At 33.2% G+C, this 24,182-nt stretch overlaps 1 protein-coding gene across 4 annotated transcripts in view; it reads left to right on the top strand.

Moving 5' to 3' along the window:
- FGF7 (fibroblast growth factor 7) overlaps nucleotides 1-21,573 on the top strand; it is a 29,221-nt gene extending 7,648 nt beyond the window's left edge. For all 4 annotated transcript variants that reach the window (XM_035554194.2, XM_035554198.2, XM_035554197.2 and 1 more), the window contains exons 3-4: nucleotides 19,810-19,913; nucleotides 20,453-21,573. In XM_035554194.2, coding sequence (XP_035410087.1) covers nucleotides 19,810-19,913; nucleotides 20,453-20,647 — 299 coding nt within the window. In that variant the 3' untranslated portion in view covers nucleotides 20,648-21,573. The remainder of the gene's footprint in view (nucleotides 1-19,809; nucleotides 19,914-20,452) is intronic.
- The last annotated feature ends 2,609 nt before the right edge of the window (nucleotides 21,574-24,182 follow it).

Genomic DNA, 24,182 nt, shown 5'->3' with positions numbered 1-24,182 from the left:
AGAAGAAGTTTAGGCAAATGAAGGCTGTTACTCTCCTTGGGTGGCACACTGCTTTCATTGCATAATTGGCTATGACTATATTTGGCAACTGTATTTCAATTGTCTTTTTTGACCTTTGACTTTATTTTTACTTCTGGATATGAGCTGATGGAAAGGTCAAGTTAGCCTTCTGGTGTATGTAATTTAGAAACAGTACTAAGGAAAAGTTAACAGTGAAGATTCCTGTGGCAGTAACAGAGGTTAACGATCATAGCACTGAATTGTCACACTTTAAAACTTTCATAACACATGACATCATTTATACAAATGGAAAAAATTCTTTGTAACAATTGGTGTTGAAAAGTTGGAAATGGATATTCACAGATGTGACCCACAACTTCATGAAAACACACAAAAAAAGCAATAAAAATACCAATGCAATCAATACATTCTCTTGACTATTATTTAGCTTTGGAAACAAAGAACAAGATGAGGATTAAATTATAGTGGGATTTCTTTACAGTATACACACACTGTCTATGACCTGAACATTTTATCAACAGAACACTGAAGTGTTCTAAAACAGGCAGAATCAGACAAAGAGACAAGTAAATCCAAGTTAACGTCAGCAGAACTATTTCAATTAATTCCAAGTGAACACTTGCTCTTTTAAAGTTATAGCAGGAATCTGACAATTCAAACTAAAAACAACAGGCTGAAATGATATAAGAATACAGATATTCCATTAAAAGCACTGACAGCTTCCTACAAGATGTCATCTTTCAAATTTAACCACAGTCAGAACATTGACAGATCAACGCAAAACTGTAAGTGAAAACACAGATAACATGTCCATTTCATAGCACCAAACTAACTTCTAAAACAGGGGGAGTAACAAATAGCACTCAAGTCCACCACTTCAACCAAAATATCTTGTGAATACCTCTATTACTTGTAGGTTTTTTTCTGAGTCTTGTAGCATTAGTACTTTAACATTTAATTGCATATATGCCATGCCTAACTTCTACTTTTGGTATGCTGGTTTGCTTTTCTTAAATGTGTTAATAAACACTGGGAGGTGCTATAGACTAAAAAGAAGATGATCAGACTTGTCCTTGGTCATTTTGATACTCAGGAATTTTGATATTTGTCTAACTAGAAAGTAACGTCTTCAAAATAAAAGAAAGCCCATGCTAACAAGATCATATTTTCATTGATCGTGTGTGCTAATTTTATAAGCTTTTATTATGACCTTTAAATGTCAAGTGTGATTTGACGCTTCAGTCAGAAGGGACTGTTTACAGTAAATACATGTAAATTGAGAAATTTGTGACTATTACAGACAGAAATGATTATAGATGAACACACAGTTGAAGATATTAGTCAGAAAACTCACGCTCAATATCAGATCTTGAAAAGGTCGGATATGGATCTGTGCTAGTCTGAAGTCCCAGAGCTGCTCAGGTGCCATAGTTCTATGGGCTGTTTGCATGCACAGCTGTAAGCAATATAGTGGCAAATGTAAAGTATCATGTGCTTGTCAGGTGTGTGGAAGTGCCCACTACAGGAGCTTTCTGGCCCCTTTGAATAACAGGTACACAATGTTGCGTGATGATAGTAGGTTTGAATTTGAGTGGCCTACATGAACTCTGAGGGGGACAATGGTCAGGCTTTCTAGCTAGCCATTGAGCCAATGGATTTGGGAGAAAATTGGGGTGTTTGCTAACTCAAGAGAAGAAGGCAACACAGAGCTGGGAATGAACAGATTCCATTCACTCCCCCTGTAGCTTCTGCAGCAAGGGCTTTGTGAAAACAAGAGTTCTACTCCCTGACAGACACTCAGAAGGAAAATGGTAAAGATAACTGAATCCTAGGGAGTGCAGACAGTACTAATACAATTGGAGAGTACACCTTTTACCAGCAAAAGCAACTTCAGTTCCACTATGCTAACTTACTTCCACTGGAACAGCCTCTGCAGCTTAGGGGCTGCATGATGAAACAGAAATCCAAACAATTGAGTCCTCATTGGTGAGATTTTACAGGGATTTAGGAAACAGCTACGTGAATCTAGTAAAGAGATTCAAACAGTGAGATCTGCTTGTTAGGGCCGCTTTGCAAGCAAATACAGATTTTTCAGTGTGGGCAAGGGCAGTACAAGATCTTCCTCATCAACAGTCCTTCGTATTTGCTTATGAGGGGAAACTGCACCTGAAAAGCCTTCAAGAAAAAAAAAACAAACACACAAAAACTAACCTGTAACCAACCTCACATAAGGACAGGGACAAAGACGTGGGTCCACAGTGAGATTCACCGTACCCCACCCAGCACTATTGCTTGTATTAGTTTAGCACAACTTACCAATATCATTCCATAACAGTACAAAAAGAAAGTCTCTACCACATAATAAACACCTCTGACAACATATGAACCACAAGCATGACAAATAAACAATATTCGTGGACAGGGTATTGGTATTCAGCAGAAGAGGCTACTTGTAAATTAGCTGGTGACAAAAAGTGATTTTCGCATTTCAAGCAAGCTCCATTCTTCTAAATGAACCTTCTACTTCCTTAACTAAGCATGGAGATCCTGGCCAATATTTCCAACACAAATTTATAGCCAAAACCAAAGAAAAGGTACATAACACCTAAAGCAAGTGAGTATTTCTTTAGAACACTCTAAAATACTGTACAAGTCAGAAAAAAAAAAGAATTTTTTTTATACATCATAATTATGATTCAAAAAAAACTATTCATTGACTCAAGAAACAAATACTACCACCTACCTCATCAGATGAGAAATGAAGAGATCCAATGGGGGAGCCTTTTCCCTGTAACAAACACCCCTTGCTCACTGTTAGCCTCTCCTTCCTGCCACTTACTAATGTAATCAACTACACAGGTGTTTTGAGCCTTTTGCTCTCTTTCACATCCTGCCACCCCTACAGTAGTGGTACTCTGTTTTAGAGTGCTGCTACTCAGTCTAAGCATCTGTTTCAGCAGTCAGGAGACAAGATTTCTTATTGAGGCTCTACAGTACAAGTGGTCTGGCATATTCTTCTACTTTACTACCAATGTAACAGCCGTACATTGGGTGAACTGGTGTTGGAGTTTGTAGTTAATATTCATTAGCTCAAAGGAAAACAACTGTTACATGAATTTTGAGTGTAACCTAAGGAGAGTCTACATAAGTGGCAAGAATCGTAGGCCACTTACACACGTCCCTTTAAATGCATCTAATCCTGAGCAGCAAAAATAATACACCGTTAGTAAAGCTATTCTTCTAAATTATTGTACACCCATTTCAGTCAGAATGTTCAAATGAGCAAACTGGTGCTCAGACTACTTGATTGCAAACATCAAATTAAAATTACTTAGTGTGCCTTCTATTCTGTCTGCTTCTCTATGTGGCTTGAGAAATTCAGTCTATAATACTGCAAATAACTGTCATGCAACAAAATTAAAGAAAAAAAAAGATTGCCACATTTTTCTAGGAAACTATTACCACATCATTCAAGGAAATCACGCTCTGCTAATTTTTTTAACTAAGTAATCCAGTGTTTTGAATTTGAATACATCTATTTTAATCATATTGTTTTAGGGCATGTTCTGAATGATTTAATGATGATTTCTGAAATGGCACTTTCATCCAGAAGGGACACTGGAAGCAAAACCGGTCTATAGTAAGATGGTAAAACTAGCATCACTTAGACAAAAAGCATGTGATTTTTCATATGATTCATAAAACAGGAGGCATAAAAATCCTAATTTAGTAAGGTGGTGAACAGCCTACCTCTGATCCAACTAGACTATTTAAGAGAATGTGATGAGTTCCAATGCCTATATCATTTAAGTACAAAATGATCTAGTGATAGAAGATGTATTTATGACAATTATTGTGGAGAAATTATTCAAAATTGTTTTAACATTTGGAATGTAATAAATAACTATCTTGGGCAAAAGATAAATGAAAATTAATCCCACTTTTTCTTCTTATATAGCAAAATATTTTATAAATATGAGCAGGTATTATGCACATACTTTCTCCTTTTCAGACAAGATCTGTAGACATCTCAGAGACAATTTTCTAAAAGTGATGACAAGCACTTGGGTGACATTTCAAGTTACATTTCCGAAAGAAATACTTAAGCCTAAACCTCACAGCATATATATGATACTTACATTTCTAAATTACTTCAGGTGATATTTTCAAAAGAGTACAAGTAGCCACTGTTATCCACTGAGACAAAATAAGTAATAAAACCTGCATTTCCTGGCCTCCTAACCACTTGCAAGTGACCATCCTGTATCCATAAGATACACTTTTTCTTTTTTTTTTCCTGCTGGGGCTAAATTAAAATGCATGACTATCATTAAAACAAACAAACAAACAAACCACTTTCCTTCCCTTTCCACCTCTTCACATTAGCTGTTCACTATTTGTTTCTATCTGTGATGCCTTTTTGTTTGGGGTATATGAGAAAATATAACAAACTTCAGTTTTGTAATTATGGTAATTATGCTTGTTTCCTCAAAGAATTAACTATGTGAATTCCAAAACTAGAATGTGTCCTCATCCCACTGTAGGTGATGCAGGAAAATGCACAGTATTTCTGCCTGTATATAGCACTATAAATAACGATGACCTTGGCTCACAACTTAGTATACTGTCTTCTCATTCACACTTCAGCAGTGCAGGTATGGATACTTTCAGATGACTTCAACTTAAGCGTAATTACTAGTTAAAGCTCCTGTTCCTAGGAGTTAGTTACAGCTCCTAGAAAAAATTTACTCTATTCCAGCTCTAGACCCATCACAGGGGGATGCTGCTTTCTTTGTTTTCCCCTTAGCCTCTGTTAGGTACCCCTGGCAAATTATATATATGTTATCTATGGTGTGCTGCAATTTATCTCATAGGTGGTATTGTACAAATAAAATAAAGTAAATAAAAAATACTGATTTAGTCTCTGTTGAGCTGTGCCATGTTTATTTCATTAACACAGGTTTCTGCCTAAAAAAATACACCTTTCATAGTGTTCATGGTATTTGAAACATTCTCAACAATGCAGAGATGTAATCAACATGAGAAAGTAATTGTAGAGAAGTACAGCATTAACTCTCTTTTCAACATATAGTCAAGATATGGGTGTTCTACTCTTACAGACACACTGATAAACTATAAAGAACTATTAATAGCAGTCTAAATAGTTGCTTTTGAAAGTAGGAAAAAAAATTGCACAGCTGTGAAGGAGTTAAGTTACTGACTAGTGGAAAAGCTATCTAACCCTGTGATTCATCAGGAAAAGTTTACTCAGGAGTTTAAAGACCCATATTAGGAAAGAGAAAAATACAGGCAGTTTGTAAAAGCCTGGCTCTATTGAAATCCGCGAGAGTTTTGATACTGGTGCCTGCTAATGGACTGAGGAGTTAATCTGAAGGATGCCAAATAATAACTATTGCTTCTGCAAATCCATGTGCTTTTACTCTAAAATAGAGTTTCATAAAATTGGCAATAAAGACTAGGCATAAAGAAAAATGAAATTCTTCTTCCACCATTAATCTCTTCTTGACTTTCAAGTCAGAATTACTTATCTAGCTTACCAACAGCTATCTAGTAGAAATCTTGCTATCTCTGTTATTCTACTGAAGGTACAGGCTTAAGGGCACAGTACATCATAATATACCCAATTGATGATATTCAATTTGAAAAATATCTGGCTATAACTCTTCAAATATATGTTGAAAAATATATTTCTGCATAGAAGATATAAATGGAAGTTTATACTAAGTTTTTGGACCTATATTAAAACCACAGGTCCACATATCTATACTGAGTAGAAACTGATTGGATTATTTATGCTGAATACATTTAATAGTAGAAATATAATCTATTTTTGTACGCAACTTTCTACAGTGTAACATTTGCATTCAGATATGAGTCAAGTATACATTTATAGTCATGCAGGTGGCACAAAAGGAGCAAGTTAAGAACAGCAGTAGTACTTTGTTTCATTCTGTATGGTAAAAACAGATCTTCTCGGTCAATTTTGGTACTATTTCTCCAGCTTCTTGTTGCTATACAGCTGAAGTCACAAATATTTTTAAAAAGAAAAGGTTTATTCAATACATTAAGTGCTTGGAATAGACATAATTGTTTCAGTCACAGCAAATAGCATAACAAATTCTTTACCAAGAACAAGTATTTATATATAACTTTAGAAAGTATTAGTATGGTTACAGCCAAGCTCTGTGCTGGTATAACTTCATGGTCTTCAACTTAGTTCTAAAATTTCCTGTTGAGTTTAATATTACACAGTAACTTTTTCTTTTATGTTACAATCACTAGTAAGAACAGCACCATAAGGAGAAGAAATAATCATAAATACAATTCAGAACCAAAAAAAAGACCTGTAAACTGATTTTCATAAATACAAATTTATAAAAACTTAATGCAAATCATCGACAAAAGAAAAATTAAACTGAGGCAAAACCTTTACTTGTATGTATAGCTTCAGCTTCCCAGCTCACATACTAATATTAAAAACCCACCAAGATTCATCTGAGTCCTCTAGCTCTATGAACCTATAGTAGAAATCTCTGCCATGTTACTCTGCTTCCTTACAGAGAACATTTCACTTTTCTTGCTTGAACAAGGTCCTTGTTTAAACCTATTAGCTGAAATGCATTTTCAAACATCTACATATTACAGGCCAGCTGCTTTCCAGATTTTAAAGTGTTCCATATATTCTGGTACAGATTGCTTATGTATTACTTCTGTGGAGCTCACCAAACTTCAAGACATTGATACATATAAAAGCAAAATAAGAATTATGTAAATCGTCACAGAGAAATTAAAAAGTGAGGCATTCCCAAAGGCTGCTGTCTAAAGCTGTTATCAAATGCTTAAGTGGCATGAAATCTTCCATTTGTCTCAAGATCAAGCGAAAAGTACGTATTTATACTTATGCCAGTGACTGCACTGTAGTTTATCAAATTGGCTGTTTGATATTGTCACAGATGGAAATTTGGAATTCTACCAATATAATAATGAATCATGCATGAATCTCAATTTAAGATATTAAATATTTTAACAGACTGGTCACAGACAACTTTATTATCAGCAGTCACAAAATAGCAATATAGTAGTATCTGTGTGCTGAGAGCCAAGAAAACTACTGCAGGCACAGAAAAACTCACATCTTTCCTTCTGCAGTTCAGGGCCACAGAACACATTCCTTAGTTGGTAAAGAAATTGAAGTAGTTTCTATCCCATTTTAAATAGTTTTACGTGGTTTATTGAGAGACCACTGTTATGGCATAGCAATTTTACTAATGTTTTACAATTGAACTTTTGTTTCAACAAAAACAATTATTTTGGTTTAATTTCTGTCAAAGTGATTAAAGAATTTTTTAAAGGGACTTGATCACCAAGAGCTAGGTTTTTAAGGATGTTTCAGTAACAAAAGGTGGAGTTTGGCAGCAGTACATTCATGAAAATCCTCCTTTTAAACAAGCCCGTAGGTGGGGCTATCGGGGGCAATGCAAAGGACGGCTGATAACAACACAAGGCAGCTTTCTAGCTTCATAGTTTCCCTTTAATATATCCTTAGCTGATTTAAACAATCATAATGTAATTGAAATAAAGGTAACTGCACTTGGCATATAACAATTAGAACAAAAGCAAGGGAAACTTTTTTTTTTTAATATATACTAACAAATAATGCATAATAAAAATGTGTCGTGCTTTAAAGAAAATTTTTCAAATAATTTGGCTAAACCTATGCTCTGTTAACTGTTTAGTCTGCTATCTTTATTCCATGACATTTTACATTTTAGCTGTGACCGATAAATTCTCTTCAGAAGATAATATTACTATATCACAACACACTGGAGTGTGTGCAGCCCTTAGTTCTTTCTTTCTACTTTTAAGGGTACAAGTAACTTCAACTAAAATTCTAGGACATTATTTACATGCAACACTTGAGAAGACCAAAGCACAGAAAGGCTGTGGACCTGTGACAGATGATGCTTATTACCTTCTACAATATAATGAGCAATCCCAGTTGCTACTGGAATCAGGTTTCATGGCCACCACAAGTACTGCTATGACACAATCGTTCTGGAAAATAAGATCTGTCAGCGCATTCTACTAAAATCAAAATAATTAGGTATATACCCAAGGCATCTGTGTACAAACCAACCCCATATCAGAATCTGTTACAAATAACTGCATTATAATGGATTCACCATAGAAAATATTTACATGACATTAGCTGCAATAGTTTTCGCACTTACTTCATGATAATATGCGCGTGAGCAAAACTAAATGTATGCATAAACATTTCTATCACCAAACTCAAAATGGTTAACACCTCATTTCCCTCTACATCCTAAGATTTGAAGTCAAAACTGAAAAAAAGAAAAAAAAAAGGAAAAAAATGGGTTTTGATGTGGCATCATAAAGCTAGAAGAGAACTAAAGATTAACAAGAGGAAAGCAAAACATTTATAAACATTTGATCATGTAAATAAAAACAGAGGTTTAAAAAATCTGCCTGTGTGTAAATGAATGGCAAATATCCTACTGATTTTCTTAAGAGTCAGGTTTATATCTTAGACAAAATTTTTAGACTGGTAAAATGGTGTGTAAATAGAAGTAAATTAATTATATCAGATTAAATAAAGACAAGGAGTTATTAAGCTATTTAGAAAAAAAAGATTATTGGATAATTGACACACAATTTGATCCATATACTGAGTAAGACGGGAGAATATCAGGTAAAAAAGATATGAAAAAAAGATTTATTTATTGGAATTAGATTAGATGATTTGGTTTATTTTGATTTTGAGGTGTTTTGATTTGTTTTTTCATTTTCTCTTTCTGCTTGCTTAGTGTTCAGTGTTTGGTCTAATATACATTTTTTGAACTCATCTAAAATCTAAATTATTTGTCAGCAGCAAACCAGAACAATTTGAGAGGCTATATCATATAAATATATATCCAGCAATGTTTTGAAGGCACAAAGAATGAGCCAGATGGTTTTTATCACTTCCCACTCTGTGGTGCAGCAAGGGGTTAGGATGGTTTTCTTATCAGATTCCTACATTCTGTACCTTGAAAGGAATTATGTACTGCCTACTGGTGTTCTTGTAGACGCTGTAATTGATGTATTCAGATGCCTGTTGTCAGCTATCCCTGCCCCAGGTAGTAGATCTGATTTAGAAATCTAACTAAAATGTATTCAGTTGGGTAGTGCTTGCCCTACATTTTATATAAGTAGTTAGAGGAGGAAAAGATGTGTATCTATTCCAATGGGGATTGCAGTGTTTATGAATTAAATCCTCTCCTAACTGTGTGAAACAAAATCTTACAGTTCAAAATTAAAAATCATCTAAAACCATTTGCTCCTATGCCAGAGGCCTTTAAGTATAAAATTAAGCTCTGGAATACTGCAGCCAGCTTCTCTCTTGTGCGTTTACTGTCTCAATTTTACTTATTTTAACTAATTCAGTTCCTAGTCACATTGGGAAACATTTTCACTACTAAAAATGTATTTTAATACAGTTCTAAATAATCCTGAAAAATAAGGAGGGAGTTTTTTCATTTGTCCTCAGCATCTAGCTACACCACTCATTCTCCCAAGCACGTCAGTGACCAGAAAAGCTGCCACAGGAGCAGCTAGAGAAACTACACTATGCAGAACAAAACAGCTAGACCTTGAGGGTGATGGGATACTTCATTCAGAAAAAATGAGTCCACAGCAAAGTACCACGTTATGCTATCTTTACTACTGCCTGCAACCACTTATTACCAGTGTTAAGCTGTAATATCACATAAAATGCACTTGGAATTGAAATTTTTCAGAACATAGAACAGATAAGGTATCATTCCATTTCTTATACACACAAAAGATATCTGAATGTGGACTACATTCCTTAGAAAACCAGAAAAAAAAGTCTTCCACAGAAAAGATGTGACTAATTTTACGACAACTATGATGCCTAATTCTACACAGGAAAGAGGGAAGGAAATTTAATTGGCAGTGGCACAGGAATAATATCAAGACACCACCTCTTTATTAGATAAAAATATTGGATAGTGACAAATATCGAAGAACAAGGTAATTTATCTGTAGCTTTACCTTACAGAAAAATTTGGAGAGACCTGTGGCTCTGGTCTTATGTGGAATTTTTCCAAATATTAGATTATTAAAATAGCTGTAGGAACTGAAACTCTAAATTTGGGAAGTTTTGTACCACTAAACGAATGTATCTCATTTTGCTGTGAAAAGGTTAATCAGCAGAGTTTTACATACAGTTTCACTATTCTGAAGCTAGATCCAATAAATCTGCAAAACTAAGAGATCATTTATTCTAGTGAAATTAGCATAACAGACTTAAGTAAGAGATATCATTGATTTGAGTTTGATTTGTTGTACACTTTCAGCTCTAAACTATTAAATCATTAGTTTTCATAGTGGTTTGAAACAGTTTTGTTTTGTGTTTGTGAACAGGCTTATCACACTTTTTTCCATTTTTAATCTCAGTAAATATTAATTTTAATATCAATAAATATTAATACTGTAATAAAAGAGTGCTTTTTAAGACAGGGGATTAAGATTTGGATTTTATAGGACACTATTAATTCTAAAAAAATAATATTTTTTCATTGTAACCATATGTTTAGCTCCAAGGCAATTTTTATTGAAGGGAAACAGTTTCCAGCAAAAATGAGAAATGACTATGTGTTATATTAGAAGCTGATCAAGAAAATATTTTTATGAAATGCACAGTGGAGATCAGCAAAAGTGACAGGTTCTAAATAAGTTTAACAAGAAATCCACAAGTGAGTGACTGACTGGGACAGCATGTTATTCAGTTGTTGATACTATATCCCACTGTTCACGTCAGACCTTTAAATTGAAAAGTTCCATAGTTTCACAATCTACTTTAAAGAAAATTGTCACACCCTTTTGGTTTTGAAGATCAAATCAACAGAAATATTGGAAAGACAATGGTCCCAAGCACTAATGTTCCAAAGTGACATTTAGAGGAGAGGAGGCAATTTAGAGTCAGAATAGCTAAGATCAATTCTTCTTATTCTGTCATTTAGGATGAAAAAGGAAGCATTTGTTTTACAATCCTATCCAACCCACCAATATGAGCAGAAAGCCAATATAAAACCAAAGCCAAACAATACAGTATAACAAGGGAAAACACCCTTAGAAATTCTAAGCTATTTCTCTTCAGTCCTCTATTCATTACAATATGGTTACTAAAATCCACACTACTCCACTACTGTACATAGCGGAGGTAAGCTTTACTGAGTGTTGTAAAACAATGAGCACTGCTTTACATTTATCATTCTGAACAGACATTTCAGTTCCCTACTCTATCTTCTCTCCTCTGTTTGCTTCTCATCTTACATGTTTTATGCTATCTTCACGGAATTATCAAGTTAGCAGTTTCTTTCAGATACCTTGACACGGCACAAATCCTGTAACTAACAACTGTCAGCTGCTGAATATCCCCAAGACAATGGTTTATTATGAAGTTGCTCTATCTAGCAATTAACTGTATCTAGCAATTAACTGTTTTAATCAGTTTTTAGTATTAACAGTGGAGAAATTTATGAACCATATAATGTCAAGTAAGAAATCTTTAAAATAACCAATACATGAAAATCCAACAAAGTACGAAAATATTTTGATGAACTTCTGTTTAGCAATTAGTGCATTATTTTTATATAGTATGCCTACTGTTCTTGTGCCCAATGAATTGCAAAACAAACAAAAAAAAATCTAATTAAACATCAGCCACTGATGCTTAACCAAACAGACGTTCTGCATGCAGGCTGTCTTATAAATAAATTTTGCTTCTTGAGGATGCTTGACCTGAAAATAAGCTGTATCAGGTCCTCTAGGAATACCTCTCCATCGTTAGTCATGCTTCCTCAGACAATTACAGCTTTCCTGTCTGGAAATTACAAACGGGAGTGAAGCGGGAGTTTTAAGTGCTCTGGTTATTTGTCCATGGTATCCAGATGTCTGGCACCTCACTGAAGCAGTAGCTTCAGCTGTTCTACTGAAAGTCCTTGACAGACCTGCACATTGTTTATGTGCAGGTCATTTTTACAGTTGTCTTCATACCTAGAGTGCTTCAGATAGTCAGTCCATGCATGCATGGAAACAGCACAAAGACTTGAAATAACAGCTTTTTTAGTCTTTCATATTGGTCTCTGCCATAAATAGCAACATAATTTACATGTGTTTACACCATAAAATCCAGATTCTGAGTATTATAAGGAGAAGCAAGAGTATTACAGTGGGGGAAAAAAAAAAGGATAATGAATGTATGAATGTATGTACCTGATCAGACATGTATGACACCTTGTTTTCTGTTACCATAACTAATAGTATATTCAAAACATATATACAGACAGAAAACTCCTGAGTCCGGGGAGGGACCAATCTCATCTCTGCTGTGAAAATTATTATGATATACACTTTTTTACCTATTTCTACTTACAGAGCATAAGAACGTGTTCTATGAGGTACCACCTCACAGACTCTTTTACTCTCTTGTTAAGGAGAGTACAAAATACAAATGAAAATTTGACATTCTATCAATTGTAATTTAATAATGGGGGGATAGTAGAAAAACACTTAAATATTACAATATCTCTTAAATCAATAGCTTTGTTTGTCGTGAATTTTTTACCATTAGATTTGAGAGAGAATGAGCACAGAAATTGCTCTACCTGAAAACAAGCTTTAAAACATATACGTTTAAAAATATTACTGGGAACTAAAATAGCAAGCACAAACTAATACTTTGCATATACATATATATATTTTTTTCTTTTAAGAAATACAAGGGGGTAATGCTTCTTGAAACCAGTAACTTGCAAAACTACCCTATGAAATTATTCATTCACTTTCAGAAAACAAATACCAGTAGACTCCTCTGGAAAAACATTTCAAGTGCAATAAGCCAGCTAATGTATTTATTGTGCTCCCTCACTGAATGCACACATGCACTAATAACACCATGAAAGTTTTCCAGAATTCTCAGTGATTGACAATCATGATTTGTACTTTCTTGCTTTAAGAGGCACAAATATTAACTTATTAAATCCCAAATCAAAAGAACAAATTGCATTAAATACCATAAAATACCGTCTTGTAAGCAATGATGAGAGCATTTTTCTTGGCCTTAAATCATCTCTCTAAAGGTCACTTGAATTCATAAATATGTACTCCAAATCTAATTAGAAACACAAGTCAGACATATTTTAGAAGTTTCATTTTGTTTTGACTTATTCTCCATCCAAGTTTTTTTTACCCCCTCTTTCTGTATTTGAGATATCACGTACTTTATCTCAAGACAATCCTGCCTAGGAAAGGGTGTTTCACAAACACATTCCTTGCAAGTGCTTAGCTGTCAGTGCCAGCCTCCTAACCCCTAAAAATTAGCAACAGAATGTTTTTTTCCACTTCACTGCACAGAGAGGCCACAAGAAATAAAGTACTGCAAATATTTAAAAAAAAAAAAAAGTAGATTAAAAAATAGTATTTTAAAACATTTAGAATATTTTAAAAACCAGTCTTAGGTATAATATGTTAGCTAGTTCCTTAAAAGGAAATTATAAGAATATAGAATAATAACTAGCTTCTGGACTTTTGATGTTACTTTTCTTTTGTTAAAAATCCTAATTTCCCTTTTCTTCTTCCCTTTTTTCCAGCATTTAGAAGACTACAGAAGTCTTATTAGCAGTAGGCAAAACTTCATCTTACTCTTGTAAGAAAGAATATCACATATTCATATATAATACATATGAAACATATGTACCCAACAGAACATCCCAAAAACCACTGGGATGAAATTGCGGTTGGCCTTACTGAAAAATGTACTGAATACCAAAATTTCTCTTTGTATTAATGTCTACAGAAATTCTGATACTAACAAATAGAGAAGTAGTGACCAGAAACACGAGACGTTCAGAGGATATCAACAACATATGAAACATTTAGAAAAAACTCCAGCTGATGAGGGACTGAATACAGTGTACTTTAAAAACTCCTCCTAAATCTTCCTGAACAATCTTATCACCCATCATACTGAGGCAGTTCCCTAGCATGTGAAAAGATATCTATCTAGCTCAGTAGTTTTGTTCTCTGTTCTCTTCCAAAGAAGTCCCAGGTGATTCAAAACAAAACTATCAAATGCCACTCACCCAGGAAAAATAAATAAATAAATAAATAAAAATCTCACATGAGAATGCTCAATTTTGTATCATTGATATAGCTAAATGCCAATTTTTCCACATAAATTTCCAGCCCAAGGTACTGTCCTGTCTTCCAGGTCACAGTCATGAAATAAGTCCATAAGTACAAGTGTCTATAGCACTGAGAGAAACTGTTATTCTAGACCACAATGCAGGGAAACTCACCTAATTTATTATGCAATTGTTGCCAAAAAAAAAAAGAAAGAAAAAAAGGAAAAAAAAGAAATATATTCTATCTACTAAAACTGCTGTGTCAACTTAAAGGGTTGCTTCGTGTCTTTTTTTTTTTCCTAACATGTTTTATATCAACTGTCTGATACTTCATTTTCCCCAAGTGGTTAAAAAGACTGTTGCCAGCACCCATAATCATCTTCTTCTAAAGAGAAATTATAGTCCATCTCAGCTGAGTGTCCTTTAAGTACAGCAGACAAAATTTCATCTCTGCAGGAAACTTCATTCACTCCAGGAATTTTAAGCTGTATTGGATACACTGACCATACAACCATATAAAATTGTTTGGAATTTCATGCTGATTTAATAGAAATTACAGTTGTTTTCAGTTTTATATGCCCATTTTCTTTCTTTTTTTATTTTTTTCTCTTTCTGGCTTTAATTTGATTTTTTCCCAGCTAGTTTATGGTGTATTCAAGTCTTCTTTTAAGCCCGTTCTAAACTTTCACATGGATCCTTTAGAAAGTAAAAACTGAAAAACTTAGTTTACATTTTCATTTTTATCTGATGATATGTAAGACCTCTTTGTAGTTTGGCCATGTTGACTTCTCATCAGCAGCATCTTACCAATTTAAGCATATCTTTAAATAAATTTTGAATTTATTGAAGTATCAAGAGTACTTAAATGGAACGATTTAAATATAAGAATTTTCTCTTTCCTATACTAGATTGGAGACTTTTTTCCTTTTTCATGAATAGAGATTGAAAGGATGAGAACTTTTTACTTCAAAAGGAAGCATCTAAGAATGGACTTGCTAAAATATGACAATGAATTGTATACTATTACATTGAGGAGAAGAGGTTATCCTTACAAGGTCTTCTGACTGTACATTTTAGTTCTTCGTCATTTCTCCGAAGAATCTGATGCTACATAAACATTTAGAAACTGACAAAGATAAATCCCGCGTATAAGCCAGTTTAGTATTTTTTCTATTTGTGTGGTGTATACCCTTTAGGTGTAAAAGTGCCTACAAATGTTACACGACGTAGTAGGTTTACTGGTTTACTTCTATTATCATTTTTCTGTGGATACAGAGATTTACTTCCTTCCAGTCAACCAGCTAACTACAATTAAGCATGAAGACTTAAAGGTCAGCTACACTGTTCATAGCAGAGGAGCAATGAAAGTAATACGTTTTCATTCATGTAAATTCATGTCTTAAGGGCAGTTAAAAATGGTGTATTAGAAAAAGCACTCTTTAGCTTTGGAGAGATTTGCTTGACTCAGGTTACCATCCTCGCAAAGCTAATAAAGCTAATCTTTAGAGTATACTGATATTTTGTTGCTAATTTTAAAACTATCAGTTACTCAGAATCAAAGATCTTCCTGCATTTGTAGAAAAATGAGATTATTAGGTTACTTCCCAGTAAACTAAATGTCGTTACTGTTGAGTCCCATTAAAGACTTAATAATGGTACAGAATTTTTAAAAAAAAAAAAAAGAGGAAAAAAGGAGAGTTTAAAACAAAAGAAGAACAAAAGAAAACCTGAAAAGACCTCATAAAAATATCTTATTCACAGACTTGGCTGAATGTAACAGTCAAAACTGTATTATGAAACGTATACACTAAGAATATAAGGATAACCATATCAGCTCAGATCCAAATTTAATTTAGCCCCACATCCTGTTGGCAAGAATCACCAGTAGCAGATGATACAGAACAGACAGAAGAAACAGGAAATATTGGTAGTTGACCAAAACTCTGGTTGAACAGATTTATTACCTCTTGACACCTACTGACATATTAGGTTCCTATTTGCAAAAAAAATAAAAATAAAAATAAAAAAATAGTACTGTCTCTTTACTATTATGTAATTTTTCTTGTAGTAATGGAGTATCAGGAACACATACAAAATAAAGACAGACCAATGCGACTACAATGCCATATGGTGTAATATAATGTGATATGTTGGCTTAATACAGATTCTGAATGAAAATTAAATGAGGCAGGACAAATACAAATCACTTTCTCTATTTTAGGGATTTTATATTTTATTCTTTGGTATATTCTCTAGCAATTCCCTGCTTTAGTGATAAAATTATTAATAATATAAAAGCTCATTTTTATATTTAAATACATTATAAAATTATAATTTGAAGAGACAATGATTTCCATTATGCACATCTATTTAAACTCAATGTTTGTGCTGTGTTTAAATCAAGCTGAGTATTAAAAAGGAGTTTAGAAGTTTCACAGTGATAGTATCTTGTTAATAAGTATTAAAGATTCCTTTAACTATTTCATCAAAGAACTTGTGCTTTGAGAAAGTATGCAGTGCATAATAGGTCTAGAGGAAATAGCTGGTTACCTTATGAATCTAGTATGTTCAGAAGCACCATGTTAAAGTAGTGAAAGCTCTGTCCGTATTAAATTTAATATTACTCAAATATCATTCCTCCTGGTGGGAGACCTTCGATATTGGATGAGAAATTTACGTATGTGATACAAGAAATGCTGATACAGATAAACTAAGAAACTTCCAGTATATGACTTCTCAACCGTAAAAGTCTCTATAGCTTCTGTACGTAAAGGAAGGCATTTTGACCTCATTTATGTACATGATGGCGCTTTGTAATTAACAGAACAAGAGAGTTCCACACAAAAGACTATATACTGAAAGATCACTAATGAAATTCTCAGTTAATATCAGCTATCACAGTTGTAAATACACCGTAATGTCATACTTTTCCCAAAGTTTCCTAGAAATATTTCAATTTCCTATACGCTTTTATTTAAAAATATAATTAATTGTAGTAGTTCTACATTTCTGAAATGAACAGAATTACTGAGGCAGAGACTCAAGAAGAAGAAAAGGGGACTTACAATATGCTGTCTTATTGCTAAGTAACTTGGGTCGCATGCCTTAAAATAGAATGAGGAACTTAGTGATGATTCACTTGAACATCAAGTAAGAAAGTGCATGTGAGACGCTGCTTGAGAGACCTAAATCACAAAAATGCTTTGCTGGAAAGGGAAAATTCATGGTAGTTTCTCCTTTGAGGATTGATTAAGACACAACAGAAGAGACATGATCTAGATCTGGGAACAGAAAAACGAGTACTTGCATTTCTTGTGATAGGCCAGAGCATTCTGTGAAGAGAATCACAAGTACACAAGCAATATTTCCACTGAACTCCTTATGGTCTCTTTTCTTGGTCTTTAACTTTGCTAATAGTACAACATTTTTTATGTTACATATATATTGGAGAGTTCATGTCATGTTCCCTCACTAAACTTTATGGAAAGATGCACAGAGAGAACACCTTAGAGAAGTGCCATTAAAAGACCTAAAAACATCTTTGGATGAGAATAAAGCTGAAAAAACAAGTACCCCAAACCAAAATATAGTAATTCCTACAAGTAGTATGTCAACTTCCACTTCATTAAAAAAAACAAAAAAAAAAACAAAAAAAGCTAAAAAAATATAAAAACTCTAATAATAATATTGCTTTAGGCAAAAGCTTTTGGCATTTCCTTTTTAAAAGTAGTAGTATTTCTTACTTCTGTAACTTCAGCCAACAGCAGCTTACTGAAGGAAACTCGGTTTCTATTAGCATGACTTGTTTTACAAAGTTATTCTGAATCTTTCATTTTTTTAGTTCTGTATAAATAAAAAATTCAAACACAGACTTAAAAAAACACCCTCTCCTTAAGATAATGGCCAGCACAGGCAGAAGAACAAATGGATATAAACTGTCGCTGAAAAAATGCAGATTGCAAATTACTACAGAGTCTCTAGCCATTAAAATAAATCAAACTCTGGAACAGCCTTTGGCGGAAACACTGGGGGCAAAGAAATAACAACTCCAATTTAGTATTGGCAAAGTTTATGAAAAGAGAATTATCTGATGCAATTCCCAGGCTAGCAGAGCACTGGACTTGATGACCCAGAGATCCCTTCCACTCTTATGTTCTTTGTTTGGCTAGATGCAGATGTTCATCTGGTTTTCAGCCTCACTGTGGTTTCTCTAAAGAGAAATTTAAATGAAAGTTAATATAATTTTTGTAAGTTTCAGTTAGAAAATGCCCTTTTTAAGAATTGTTGCTAGGCCTGCAGCAGAGTGGAACTTGTCAAGGAATTCTGAAAGCTTTACTTAAGTTTGGCTTAGCATGAAGAAGTAAATGTGTTCAGAGGGATGAATGCCCAGCAGGGGACACACCAAGAGTAAGCAATAAGCTAGGACTGATACATCAGTAATACCAAGGAAAAGGAAGAAAAGCAAAACAGAACAGAAGAGAAAGGAAAGGACAATAGGATATAGTAAAAAAATATAGGGAAAGAGAAATACCAGCAATATTCATGCCTTTAAAAAAAACAAAACAAAACAACAAACTAATTAATGAAAAAAAATCGTATGTGGTAGCTGTAATGAGTCAATAAAAAAGTGAAAGAGAAAGAAAGGAAATGTTTTGTTTGGAAGGAAGGTCATCTTTCAGGTGACAAACTAACACCACTCTCTCTTGCTCCCCCTTCCTCACAAGTATAATTCTAAACTATTGCTTAAAACAAAAAATAATAATATTTAAGCTTGAAGACAACCTGGCATTCCTTAATACCATGTACCAACTCCCTGCCTTTTCTTTTTTTTTTTTTTAACCTAAATATACTTTTATATTGCAGATAACTTATACCTATTGTAGAAACTATAGAAAGGTGTTGCAGATATACATCATCCACGTGAAAATAAAGTAATTTATAGAAATTTATAGAAAAACACCAAATGTTTTCTGTTTTTGAATAAATAAGTTCTTGGTGAAACTTTTAATTATTTTCAAATACAGGTAACTTTGCCATTTCTATCAGTCATAAAAGCATACAAAGGTCAAGCAAATACTTCATCTTATTTAAGTCACTGTGGTCTGTTTTCTATCACTTGCAAGTTCTAAGGTTTACACTTGTTCAAGGCGGTGATACAGCTACACCAGTCTTCAAAATCAAGGCTTTACACAAATTCTGTGAACCCTGATGGCTATGTATATAATTCTTCCAAATGAATCCTGAGTATAATAAATTCTAAGATACAATGGATCTTTGAAAATATAAATGTTGCTTATATTAACATGGCAATTTCAGTAGACATTTAAAATTTATCATATAATTTTTAAGTGGCCGTATGCAGATGTGATCTCATATAGAAGATTTAAAAAATTTAGCCCTTTCTTCACATGAATAAATACATGTTTTTTCTGTTTTCTAAGAACTATTGATGTGGATTTTCAATAAGCACAGAAGTATATTAATTTAAATAAATCTTATAAATTGACTAGAGAATAAACAGACATTTTACAGTCCTTACTGTGTAACTTTGCAGGTATTCTAGAAATCAGAACAGTGGCAGTTGGAATAGTGGCAATCAAAGGAGTGGAAAGTGAATACTTTCTAGCAATGAACAAGTCAGGAAGACTCTATGGAAAGGTATGGATGCTAAATTCTCTTCAATCATCTAACAATCATGCAGACTTTTCCAACAATCATCATGTGCAATCTTTAAAAAACATATTTTTAGCTGTAGCACCTACAGCTTTGTATGAAATACTTTGTATAAAATACAGTTTGTATAAAATAAATTTCTAACATCTTAAAATGTACCCAACACATACCTAACTTTCATGCCCACTTAAAAAAATCAGTGATCAGAGTTTGTATACTTTTTAAAAATGTGAAATATTATTGGGGAATATACAAAGCTATAGTATCCAATGCTCAGATTTCCAAAGCCAAAGTTACTTATACTGAAGTAAAAGTAACATTTTCCAAAGTTACTTAAGTAACTAATATTACTACTAATATTATTATTTAATTAGCATTCTTATTCAATTAATATATGCTAATAATACTAATATGTGGATTGTATGATGCATATTCTTCTCCCATCTTCCCCAATCTAATTATTGTATGATTCTTTTTAAGAAACACGTGTACTTATTTTACTCTAAATTATTTACTCTCAACAGAAAGTATGCAATGAGGATTGCAACTTCATAGAACTAATTGAAGAAAACCATTATAATACATATGCTTCTGCAAAATGGACACACAAAGGAAAAGAGATGTTTGTTACACTAAACCACAAAGGTGTTCCTATGAAAGGTAAAAAAACAAAGAAAGAACACAGAGCATCCCATTTTCTTCCTCTGGCAATATCCTAATCAAACATGACCTATAAAGAACTAGTTCCAGCAGGAAGATTATTTTTAAAGAAGACTATTTGACAAGGTATCAAGAGAGGCTGGAATACTACTGAGAAACTGAACAAGCTGGACTTGCGCATTTATGTTTATTTTTAAGAGACTACATGGAAAAGATTTGAAAATATACACAAAACCAGATTTGCTAACTAAAAGCTGTAAAGAATTCTAAAGAGTTGTACAATCATTATCTTAGTCATTTTAACTGGGTAGTTTCTTAAATTAATTTACCCTGAAGAATAAGTCATGACTTGATTATCTGATAATATTTTATTTAAAAAAAATAAAATAATTAAAAAAACCTATCTGCTTCTTAAATATGGCTGCTATAATAATAATAAGCAGATGATAATGTTGTGTAAAATATGTCAGACTTTAAGGCTGCTGGAATGAGTTGTCAGATTATCAAGTCAATACTAAGTGTGGAGGCTGAGCAGTATTTTAAATACTTCCCCCAAGAAACTGATATCCTATACATAAACTATATGATCAGAAAAATATATAATCTTGTAAATGTCTATTGTTGTATTCAGATAAAAGAGTTAGTTTGGAAAAAAAAAGTTTACTCTACTACAAAATGTTCCTATCTATTAATGAAACAAATACTTAATGCTGCTCTAAAAGATGTTTCAAAATAGTGTATGTAAAATAAGAATAGGAATAAATAATGTACTTCATCTCACTTTTCACAAAGTAGCATTTTATATAACGATGAAGCAAAAATTCAGACATATTAAGGTATTTTATGTAACATATCCTATCGTTTGTATAATTCCTGTTAGGGCATACAGCTTTTAATGTTTTGTTTTTGTTTTTTTCATCCTTATACATGCTTTTTCTGTTGTTACAGTATTAAACTTTATTTTAAGTTGTATTTGAACTTTATTGTTTTAAGTTATTTAAATGTTATTTATAAAAAAGAAACAAAAACTTATTAAGCTGCATCTGTTTCATATGCTTTTAATTCTAAAGGAATAACAAAATGGTCTGGCTGAGATGCATGAATTTTCTTCTGTGACCAGACACAAAGTCTAGTACACAACCCTCTTGCCAACATACATTGGATGGCAGACAAAAATGACAGCCTGCAGCAAATCGCACAATGGACATCTCAAAGGAAACAATGCAAAAACGTAAAAAATCTTCGCCACATGCTCATGCTAATTGAATTTAATAGCAAGCTCAGAGTTATACTAGGTAAAAGATAGTTGCAACAGGTACTGAATAAATCCTCAAATGGTGGAACCTATACTCACAAGCACAGAACTATGTAAGAGCCTGTATAACTGATCTGAACCTTCAGCCAAGATCCATGTGACCTGATGAAGAAGAGACATTTTACTTTTCTAGCTATTAAAGTGTTCAGCTAAGCCCTACATGACTGAAGAGTTACATCGTTTCATCCTGTTCAGTTTGCCTACAAGTTTTCTTGGTATTGCAATTTCTGCTTGAAGATCACCAAAACTTAGCTAAAACAGCTGCTGGATGATCACTACAAATTTGGGATGGAGTCAAGTCAATTACCAATGGATTTATACGCTCTACTTTTCATTACAAGTGACAAGAGCCAACCATTTTTTTTCTACATATCAAGTCATTTTCTTTGTAACTGCACTCAAGCAAAACTGTCTGCAACAATTCCCTTTAACAAATATGTACTTTTTAACAAGTACTTGTTTAACAGATACCGTGATTTGGAAATTATTTGCGATTTTTGACTTGCTAATATCAAACATCAAAGTGTAGATATAAACTAGTCTGCGCAGAAAAAATTGTCAACACAGCTACATCTGTAAAGCTTCACTATGCTTTTGCCAGTTTATCTATTACTTACTCACTGAACACAAGACTGTACTATCAAAGAAACTAAGAAATTTCTTTCAACTTTTGAACAAACAGTCTTAAAGGTTAGGACATATCCTTGTTTGTTTTATTCCAGTATCTCATGGAAAAGGTGAACAGAAAAGCTGGATCAGATCATCTCGATCAATTTTCAGAGTACTTTTAACTTAGAAAATCTCTTCTAGAAGCAAATAAATTTTCAGCTGCCTCCATAAAAAAGGGTCTAGTGCTAAAAAGAGAGCATGTTCATAGTGATGACCAACAGTAGCAAACTATTAAAAGATAAGGATGAATAAAACAAAGGAGAGATTCTACTAGAGTTTAACAAGTATTATTCAAATAGATGTCAGAAATCCCCATAAAAGCCTTTCATATCAATTATACTACGATCCAGTCTCAACTTCCATCACACAATATACCATATGGGAGGTAAAATGAAAAGAAACAGATATACCTTTGGGGATATGATTTGGCATTAACCTTTATAACACTAAAAGTTCAAGAAAACCCAAAGAAAATGGTATACAAAAACCATTGTACACTGTAATTTCTTTGTTATTGCTACAGATACCTTGGTTTTAACCTAGCTTGTTTGTTTGTTTGTTTACCACAGATATTACAAAGTATAAATAGACTGTGTTTCAGAACTGAAATATAAACTCCTGTGGTTTAAACAGCCATTCTATTTAGCTACCTTCAACAACTATTCACATTTCCCAGAAACTGTTCCATTACACAGGCTCTGAATTTTAATTAACAAGGTTTTTCTTATTTCTTATCTTTTCCATTAGTGTTGATAAATACTCTGTGACACAGAAATGAGCTAATCTCACTTGGGGAATCTTACAGAAGACCGCAGAATCTCTATCCTTGGAGGCTTTCAAGACCTGACTGGATAAAGATTAAGCAAATTGGTCTGAATTCAGTGTGGGCCCCGCTTTGAGCAGTAGATTGACCAAAGCGACCTCTCTCATCCTTCCAACCCAAATAAGCCCATGATTCTAGATGAAAGTTATTTTTCTTAAAATAGCCATATAGAATTCAACAATTCAACCTATTTGAGCAACTACATAAAACATGTTTTCTATGTTAGGAAGATAATTACATATTTGCCTTGTAGTAGATCTGTAATAATTTGTATACCTTTATAGGTATGCAAAGTGGTGTAAATACATTCCATAAAACAAGAGATAATGACAACTGGACAATTTCCATGACCTTTAAAAGATGTGATATGGTACATACAGTCTCACGTTTAGTTTTCTGTATCTGTACTTTTCTGTACTTTAAACCAACATCATGCATGTCATCTGCAATAATCAGATTACTAAATGATTAATGAACTTGGTAATAACTGAAATACACTTGCCTACATTTTAAATGACTTTCTGAAGAAAAGAGGCATTCTCTTTATAAATAAGGTGGAGCAAAATTTAAGTTCACATTAAATCAATAAAGTAATAAGGAAACAACAGCATTTCACACTCAACAACCAGTATTTGAGTGGTCTAAACATTTCATAAGACTATGTAATTTAACTCCTCAACATTTTTTTAAAAAACATACAAATTTCATAACATTTAACATATGTAGAAAATGAAAGTGACAGGTTAGTTGATTCTCACAAAATCAGGGAAAATCTCATCAGAGTAGA

Source organism: Cygnus atratus, chromosome 11, assembly GCF_013377495.2.
Source record: "Cygnus atratus isolate AKBS03 ecotype Queensland, Australia chromosome 11, CAtr_DNAZoo_HiC_assembly, whole genome shotgun sequence".
NCBI classification, from domain to species: domain Eukaryota; kingdom Metazoa; phylum Chordata; class Aves; order Anseriformes; family Anatidae; genus Cygnus; species Cygnus atratus.
Note: the sequence above shows the minus strand (reverse complement) of the source record. Positions and strands in the feature narration are given on the sequence as shown.